This window comes from Epinephelus lanceolatus, chromosome 24 (genome assembly GCF_041903045.1).
Source record: "Epinephelus lanceolatus isolate andai-2023 chromosome 24, ASM4190304v1, whole genome shotgun sequence".
NCBI lineage: Eukaryota > Metazoa > Chordata > Actinopteri > Perciformes > Serranidae > Epinephelus > Epinephelus lanceolatus.
In genome coordinates this window covers 16,256,692-16,265,469 of record NC_135757.1, presented here as the reverse complement: position 1 = coordinate 16,265,469, position 8,778 = coordinate 16,256,692, and the positions used below count along the sequence as shown (strand labels likewise).

General features: G+C 38.7%; 2 protein-coding genes across 5 annotated transcripts in view; both read right to left on the bottom strand.

Moving 5' to 3' along the window:
* Positions 1-3,299: 3,299 nt before the first annotated feature.
* On the bottom strand, positions 3,300-5,003 carry LOC117255840 (gamma-crystallin M2-like). Of its 3 annotated transcripts, none has more exons than XM_033625053.1 (3): positions 4,986-5,003; positions 4,610-4,852; positions 3,300-3,572 (listed from the first exon to the last, which is right to left on the bottom strand). In XM_033625053.1, the coding sequence occupies exons 1-3, from the start codon at positions 5,001-5,003 to the stop codon at positions 3,300-3,302; spliced, it is 534 nt and encodes a 177-aa protein (XP_033480944.1). The 3 variants fall into 3 exon arrangements, with proteins under 3 accessions (XP_033480944.1, XP_078021706.1, XP_078021707.1); XM_078165580.1 differs by having other exon boundaries at positions 3,300-3,564; positions 4,593-4,852; positions 4,977-4,994; XM_078165581.1 differs by having other exon boundaries at positions 3,300-3,564; positions 4,593-4,852; positions 4,986-4,994.
* A 1,498-nt stretch (positions 5,004-6,501) lies between these two features.
* Positions 6,502-8,778, bottom strand: part of LOC117255278 (gamma-crystallin S-1-like) — a 32,743-nt gene continuing 30,466 nt past the window's right edge. For both annotated transcript variants that reach the window (XM_078165583.1, XM_078165584.1), the window contains exons 5-6: positions 7,245-7,487; positions 6,502-6,812 (exon numbers count right to left, since the gene is read on the bottom strand). In XM_078165583.1, the coding sequence (XP_078021709.1) occupies positions 6,540-6,812; positions 7,245-7,343 (372 nt within the window). In that variant the 5' untranslated portion in view covers positions 7,344-7,487 and the 3' untranslated portion in view covers positions 6,502-6,539. The remainder of the gene's footprint in view (positions 6,813-7,244; positions 7,488-8,778) is intronic.

Here is an 8,778-nt window from a genome sequence, read left to right as displayed (position 1 = left end):
GGGTGGCAGAGAGCAGTTTCTCCACTTTTAATTCCACTTTGATCTCTCTCCACTTCATTAACATTTACTGCAGAGAGATCACCAAGCATGCCACATAATTATGTATTAAATCTGGTATTCAGTGTATTCATAGGGCAGCATTGAGGCATTCATACAGAGCCCCTTTGAGGACTGATGGTTCTTGGAAATGTGAGACAACATACAGTAATAGAACACTGCAGTCTTGGGGACTCAAATAGGGAAGTTGGAAGTCGTTGCGTTTCCGTCTGTTTTGCGTACTGCAATTTGTTTTTGTTGACCATACCATGGTTTTTGTACCCCAACAAAATTATCATTAACTGCTGCTCAGTTATGTAACCTTAGTTCGTCAAAGTTCTCTCCTGCAAGTTGATTGGATGCTGTTGGATTGGTTCAAGCAAAGCGGATCTGGGGAATTGAGTGTCGACTTGCTGGTAATAACAATAACATTTCTTGAGCCAGGAAATAAAGGAACATTAATTAATTCGTCGTACACTTTTTCCAATAACACACTTCCGAATCTTTGGGTTTGAGGGAAGGTATCAAGTATTTTCAAGTCGAAAGGCTCAAGTCCATGTGAAGTCATGAGTCATTGGTATTGAAGTCCAAGTCGAGTGCAACTTGAATCCACAACTCAGATGTCAGTTCTCTGCTGCAACACCTACTTAACACATATTCAATCAGTATTTACGTCTCCTTTATGTTCTTTTTTGTCTATGCATCTAAAATTCTGCAAACCTTTATAACTTCTGACTCTGCTAAGAAACGTTTCAATCACCTCAATGCAAGTTAAAGAATATCCAGGCACTGTTGACATAAAGGGAAGCATGCTTTTCACAACACAAAGGAGGATCTTTGAACTAGTCAATTAAAAAAAAACCAACAACACTTATTTCCACACCTTAATACGGTTGCATCATCCCATTTTTGCAGCTGTCATTTTATTTGCATTGTAAAACCCCACTGCTGGTTCTTACTATTCAAAGTCCCATTTTGTGACTTCAGACCGACTGACCTGTTCAGGTTCAGTTTTTTTTTTTTCCCTTTTGCAGGGTGCAGTGATTGTTTGTGTCCTGAGAAACTGCTTGATCAGCATTGGGAGATGCCAGAATAGATCTGTGTGATGATAAAAGTTCTAGTTCAAACATCAGCTGAGCTCAGCAGCTCTGTTACTGATTTGCAACATCTCCTGTTTACTCGGCCGTCACGTGTCTACTACTGTGTACATATCACAGCACAGATTTTTATTCATCCGCTCTGGCAGATCGACAAGCCTGATATAATCCAACATATCCTGTGTGAGGAAATTACACACTGGAGTCTTATAGTTTCTTATCAAACGTGTCTGCAGGTTGTGTTTATGATGTTTTTCCCTCTGTTCCTTCCTGAAGCTCTACGAGTGTGTATCTTTTGTGGTATCACGTTACTTGCTTTTTGGCAACAAGTTTTAGTGTGAACAAGTGGTAAAGAGAAAAAGGAAAAGAAACCAAATTCATAGAAAATGTGGAAATACTGATCCAGGATAATGATCTATGACTCATACTTATAAATTAAGACCTTACAATTCTCATCATCCCCCAAATTACATCTTTACAGCTCTAAACATCAGATAACTTTTCAGGGGTGAGATTAATCTATTTTTGCAAGTTAGATATAGATAATGTTGACTTAAGTCGATTTAATAAGATGCTGTTGAGATTGCTTTGTTTGTTTTACCCCAAATGCTATATCTATTTCCATATTTCCATTATAAAACTCCATACAAAGTCCAGATTCTGCCTGTGTAATGACACTCTCGTACCACTAGGTGGCTCTTATGCCTACATCCTGCATTCCTTACAGTTAATGACTCCTGTACTCATGAATGTACATGTTCATGTAGCTGTAATAATACTCCAACAATATAATATAAACACTAGTGTGGACCACTTTCTATATGAGTTATTTTACCTTTAATATTTTCAAGAAATGCAGGGCAGCTTATATTTTTAAATTACAGGATTGATAATTTGACTTAAGCAAAGGATATGAATACTACAAAAAAAAGCAATACACTCACTTGAGACGAATATTATTTGCTGTTTTTTTTTAATTCACAAGAATATTGTCTCAGAATTCTTACAAAAGTTTTTATTGAAAAAAAATCTGCTTTTTTCTGATTCAATAAGATACAGCTAATAATTTCTTCTGTCCCTCTCTCTCCTTCCTTTTTTGTTTTTAGTGCTTTTATTTTTTGAATATCATTATCATGTTTCTTGCTTATTTTCATCCTCTCTACTTTTATTCTTTGTGGACATAAAAGAGATTAAGAAGAAATGTAGGATGTACATACATATATTGCTAAAAAAAATAACAGTATACATGTATGGATGTTAATAAATAATTAAATAAATTAAATACATAATTTAATTAGATAATTTTAAAAAAAAGTAATTAAATAAATAATTAGGGTCACATGTTTCTAACTTTCTGATAAACCCGCAGCAAAAGATAGGAAGCCATTTGTACTTAAAAATTACATTGATATCGACTTTTGTAAAGGCTTTAATTGTAAATGTTAATCAGTTGTTAAATGGAGTTTGGTCCAGATGCTCTGCAGCGCTTTTAGAGAAGGTCAGAGGTCAAACAATCCACTGCAGTTTACCTAATAAACTCGTTCTAAAAAGACAAAACAAGTGCAGCCAGAAGTGGCTTCAAATATCAGCAAACTAATCCAGCAGGTGAACTGTATCTTTTAATTTTGTTGTGTCTGTGCACCAGCTGGCTGCTGGATTTGTTGGACTGCTCTGCTGTTTTTTCCTCTGACACAGACTGTCATCTAAAGAACAATGGCTGCCGGCATACCGTGGGTCCCTGCTGGTGAATTCTCTTGAATCATCACTGGGCTTTTGCTGCCAGGTCCTCGCCAGCCACCAGATGTAAAGTCACCTCCCCCAGAGTGGATCGTAATGTTTTTGGTGACTCCCAGATCTTTCATCTAGCTCCAATAGCAGGCCAAGTTTCTAGTGTGAACAAGAAATATAAACATTTATGGGTAGGTTGTCATTAAATGTAATGCTCCCCAGAGGATGTACCCTGTACGTTTACACTGTTACACCCATGTTCAAAAATAAAAAAAACTTGTTCTCTTTTGTTTATACATATATTTGCTCCATTCTGATTTGTTTTATCACAGCAATAAAATCATTCCCACTCTGTTGCAGTTTGTGCACTTTTATTTGCAGATAAGTTAAGTTCAGGGTAATAAGAGGAGGAAGGTGAGAAACAGGAAGTGATGTTGTTTATGTGTCCAAAACACGTCTAATGGAGCCCACAGACGGATGAAGGGCACCCCAGTCTGCATGCCGTCTGTACTCGCCCTTCTCCAGCAGGTACTGGCGTCCCCTGTAGTTCGGATGCTCATAGAAAACCCAGACGCCGTCCTGGATGTGAGCCGAGTGAACGTCACGGTAAGGCCAGCGGTCCATCAGATTAGGCAGGTCTTCGCTGAACTCGAGCATCTGGCCGCTGAAGTCTGGACGTTCATAGATGCGCATCCTGTGCACGCTAAATTGCTTGAACATTAAACAAGCACAGCATGGTCATTAGCAGGTTCTGGTATGGAAGCCAAGAACGGCCAAGTATTCATTTAATGCTCTTAAATATCACAAGTTAATGATTTTATCTTCATGAGACAGCAAAGGTCGGTTTCTCATGTTCATGGGATAATTATGGAGAAAAATGAGTGTCTTGTTCATTTCATCACACCTGACTTCAGCCTTCTTTCAGCCAGTCTTCTCCTTAAATGATTCGGTCTGATCTACATAATATTTCTAACAGAGAGAGAAAGACACAATGAAACTTCGGCCTGCGTTAGATCTTGCTTGAAGTACAGCCTGATGCTCTGATCAGTTATTAGTCCTTGATCTGATTTTCAGCCTACATCAGCTGCTACAGCTGGCAAGATTGCATCAATGCTGGCATGACACTCCTGATCTCAATAAACATCTTGAGTAATGAGAGGAAACAACCTCTTGTTTATGGGTTGATTATCTCATTATCTCGAGATAACATGACCCTTTGTTTTCCTAGTGATTATTGATTGATCATCTTGTTATCTCTGAACAACAAAGCTCATTTTCTTGAGATAACAAAACCAAAAAAACTATTGTTTTCACTTGATTATGGGATATTGTGTGTTATCTCAAGTTAACACAGCTTGTTTTCTTAGGGTAACAAAATAATTACCTTGTGATCTCAAGATAAAGCATTTTAAAACATGGCTGTTCTTGGCCTTCGTACCTTAAAGGTGCTGGTGGGCACCTTTGGACACAGCCAGGCTAACCTTCCCCCGTCTCCTGTCTTTCCGCTAAGCTAAGCTAACCATCTCCTGGCCCTAGCTTTATATGTAACAGACAGATATGCAAGTGGTATCAATTGTCTATCTACCACAGGCGGGCTTCAGTGTAACCCCAGATACAACCAAGTGTGTCCTGAGGCTTGCTGAGCTCCGGCTACTTCATCTACAGATTTAAATAGTTGGAAAAAGGAAACATATGCTTAGCTTGAGATATTTCTGGCTTTGTGTCAAAAGCTTTTTTCCAGGACTTACATGTGTGATCAGCCGACAGGAGCGGATGGTGTCACTGAAGCCGTTCCAGCTCTGGTAGTTAGGGTACTCCCCTCTCATGAGGATGTACTGGTAGCCCATGTACTGGGGTCTCTCATAGATGACCCAGGCCCCGCTCTCCACTCGGATGGAGTTACAACGCTGGAAGTGTGAGCTGAGCTCAGGACAGTCACTACTGCATTCATAGTAATGGCCCTTGAAGTTCCTGTCCTCATAGAAAAAGATCTGCAAGAAGGACCAACTGTTAATGAAATAACACCCCTACTAAACTCAAAGCACATAGCTCTTGAATGTTATATGCAACCATTTAGCAGTTAGCATCAGGTGCATCATGATATTATTATGTTACAGTACTCACTTTCCCCATGCGCTCCATAGTCACCTTATCTTCCTCCTCACCCCATCAAATCAAAGCCCTCATTCACGCTGCATCATCGATGGTCCACTTTCATATAAAGGCTGATGAAATGCACTGCCAGTGGATTTATTGTCATTCAAATGAGCTCCCCATTAACTTTGACATATTAGCTGATGCTGCAATTGTTTTAAAGTACATGGCCTCGGTTTGATTGCTCCTGTGGTGATGCAGGAAATTTGGACTGGATGGTGTCACCATGTTGAACTAGTTCATGCTGTAACTTTTTGTATGCAATACATAACATACATTTTCACTAATTTTACATAATTTATATTGCACATACTTTTACTCTCTGACAATTAGCTATTTCCAATCACCATACGGAAACAGACATAAAGATATTGCAGTTTAAAAACAGAATATTAAAACATATTCTGTGATGTGTTTAAAGATTGTTTTCAGATCTAAAGTATGTTATGGCCATGAAATGTTGGCTTGAATTTGAAATCTTTATTGAAGTCAAATCTCTTTAGCTATGCTAAGCTACGAACAAAAACAAGAAAAAAATACGTTTTAGTCAATTTCATAAAACTGTGTGACGTATGTAATCACTGCAACATTTCAAACATTTAGAGTTATATGGTATATTCAATTAAATATCCAAGTTAGCATTCTGTAAGTGTACGAAGGCCCAAAAGGGCCACAAGACAAAAAAAAAAATATGTGCAGAAAAAATATCACCTGTCGGAACAGTCACAGCTCTGAATAATTTTGCAGGCTGTTCTCCCACAAATGTAATGCACCAAAATTTGTACATATCCCATGTCATCATGAGCCAGTAATTTGTGTATAACCCATATATTTTGCAAGGCTGCAATAATGTATCCAATGCACTGGGACTTTCCGCAGGAGACTGGTGTTTGAAATCGAGTGAGCTTTGAGTTATTTTAGGGCAGTGGTTCCCAACTGGTGGGTCACGGGTCCATTGTCAATAGACTGATTTGTGAATGTGTCAAGTTTGTGAAAAACACACTTTATTTTTAAGTACAGTGAGTGAAGTACAGCAAACTAGCTTGACAACATGGCCGAACGCAAATATGACACTGAATATATGAACTGCAGGGACCTTGAACTAATGACTAAGGAGAAATCTGGACCCCGTGGGTGGACCAGTTGGCAACCACTGTTTTAGGGTGCATCGTCACCATGTTTCTTTTCATAAACCTAACCACAGTAAATTTACTTGCTTTAACTTAACCTCCGTAACTGTACTTTAATTACATAACTTTACGTTAAGTATGTAGCATCATTTGTGGGGCGCTAATTCATAGGGTATCATATGAACCGTCACGTGTGCTTTTATCGAGGAACCTTTGCATGAGTGGCAAAATAATAACTGATTTTGTATTTAACAAGTGAAACATAATAAATGTGTGACATGTGATATGTTTAATAATGCAGGTTTTTAGTTTCAAAAAAAGGAAGACGGCAAATAAATTTTGCATCATGACTTTATTTTTCAGCCTCATCACACATTTTTGCTAAATTACATGGCTAATGCTCCTTAAGCCGGCGGATGGATCCAACAATGGGCTGCATGCCCCCCCACTCTGTGTGCCGTCTGTACTCGCCCATCTCCAGCAGGTACATATGCCCCCTGTAGTTGGGATGCTCATAGAAGATCCAGGCGCCTTCGAACACCTTGCAGGAGTGGACCTCGCGGCTGTGCCAGCGTTCATGGAAGACGGGCATGTTGTCTGTCACCTCCATTGACTGGCCCTCAAAGTTGGGCTTCTCCCAAACCTTCAGCCTCCATGAGTTCCCCACCTGGAAGAAAGAAATGGAGGACACTGAATGTTTGCGACAATCAACGACTGTAGAAGAAAAATTGGTTTCTGTCCACAGATATACACGCTTGAAACAAACCAAAAGCTAAATCTAAAAGGCTAATATTCAAAAGCATAAAACTGTTTTAACATATTTTGACATAATAATTTCAACTCAAGGATCACTTGCTTCTTCCAGGGCTTTCACCTACAGCTCATGGCCTTCATCAGCATATGAGCTTGGGTGTACGACTACCTGTTATCAAGTGACTTAAAGGACATCATGGCAACTGAAGATCTTTAGGATAATTGAGTAGACTTTATCCTCCGATAAAGACCATGAGATGTGGCTGAAAGCTCTCGTATAGGCAAGTAAGTGGACCTTGAGTCAAGATTACCAATCCCTACATCTAGAACTACTCTTTTAACTTACGTTCCTAATAATGCGACAGGAGCGGATGGTGTCGTTGATGCCCAGCCAGCGCTGGTAGTCTGGGTACTCTCCTGGGCTCAGCACATACTGGTAGCCCATGTAGTTTGGTCTCTCATAGATGACCCAGAATCCTCCCTCCACTCGGATGGAGTTGCAGCGGCTAAGGTATATGTGCAGGTCGCTCGAGTCATTGTCACACTCGTGGAATCGACCCTGAAAGTTTCTGTCTTCGTAGAAAATGATCTGGAAAAGGAATATAAACGTAATATTAAACCTTTAAGGCTGTGAAGAGGCTTTTAAATCAGCACGTTTTAATATAAATACATAGTTCGCATTCGTTTATCTTTAAATACCATATAAGCTAAGTTATGCCACATTAAAAATAAATAAATGAAATGTACCTTCTCCATAGTTAATATCAATTGGTTTGGTGTGTGATATAAAACATTAAAGCAGCCACCTCCAATATTCTCTTTATACAGAACAAGAACAATAAAACTAAGCACATAGTTTGCTTTGTGTGAACTGGATTATTCAATTGGCGATTCAAATATTTATCCAGGCTTATCACATTGTTCTGAAGCAGTGAATCCTGTTTCCCTAAACAATGCAAACGCAAAGTGCAAAGCACCCCAAAGCCACTGGATGCTGCACAGCGTGCTGACAAAAACAAGGGCACTGCAGGACATCTGGTTTGATATAAAACGTGTTGAGCTGAGTCAGTGACACTGCAGGAAGGCTCCAGATACTTTACAGGACATAGTGAGTCGTGATTTTACACACTGCATAACTGATTTATATCAAACAAGGTGCACTCTTGACCTAAGAAATAGCAAGTTAAATAGTTTTACACTGAAAACAGTCACAGTGATGATGATTCTCCATGAGAACAGCCTCGAAAAAACTCTCAAGAAGTCAACAGTGAAGTTTTCTTTTGGGTCAAATTTCTGAAGGTACTAAAATATATGTATTACTTTATGGAAGCAAACCTGTATTTTTTTTTATTTAATTTTGTTATTCATGATTCTTAGTTTCTTTTTATATATATATATATATATATATATATATATATATATATATATATGCATATTTAGTCCTTCTCTTCTATGTCTCTTCTGTATCAGATACAAATGTATACACGCTCATACACATGTTGGCCAGACATAACCACGCTCAGCACAGTAACTGGTTTGCATATTTATAGCAGCAAGAATATTGTTATAGCAACACATCCTTTCTCTGACGCTTAGTCACTGGCCCGACACGTCAAAATATGACATGCTAGGTACCCCTCCTGCGTCAATTTTCCACGTACAGGGACGGCGTGTCAATTTACGCTTGTTACACGAATTGTCTTTTTGAAATAAATTCCATTTTTACAGGAAACATACAGTTTTTGCTTATTAAATGCATGCAGTCTCTTTTCAAATAAAATTAAAAACTAGGTGAAAATACTTTTTACGTTCAGATGTTTAAGCAACAAAAGCAAGTGGCGAGATTAAGAAAAAAAACATGGTCTGGTTTAAAATAAGTA

Coding starts and splice junctions, on each gene's coding strand:
- LOC117255840 (XM_078165580.1), bottom strand. Junction 3,565..4,592: donor CATGTAAGTCCTGGAAAAAA/GCTTTTGACACA, acceptor CAAGCAATTTAG/CGTGCACAGGATGCGCATCT.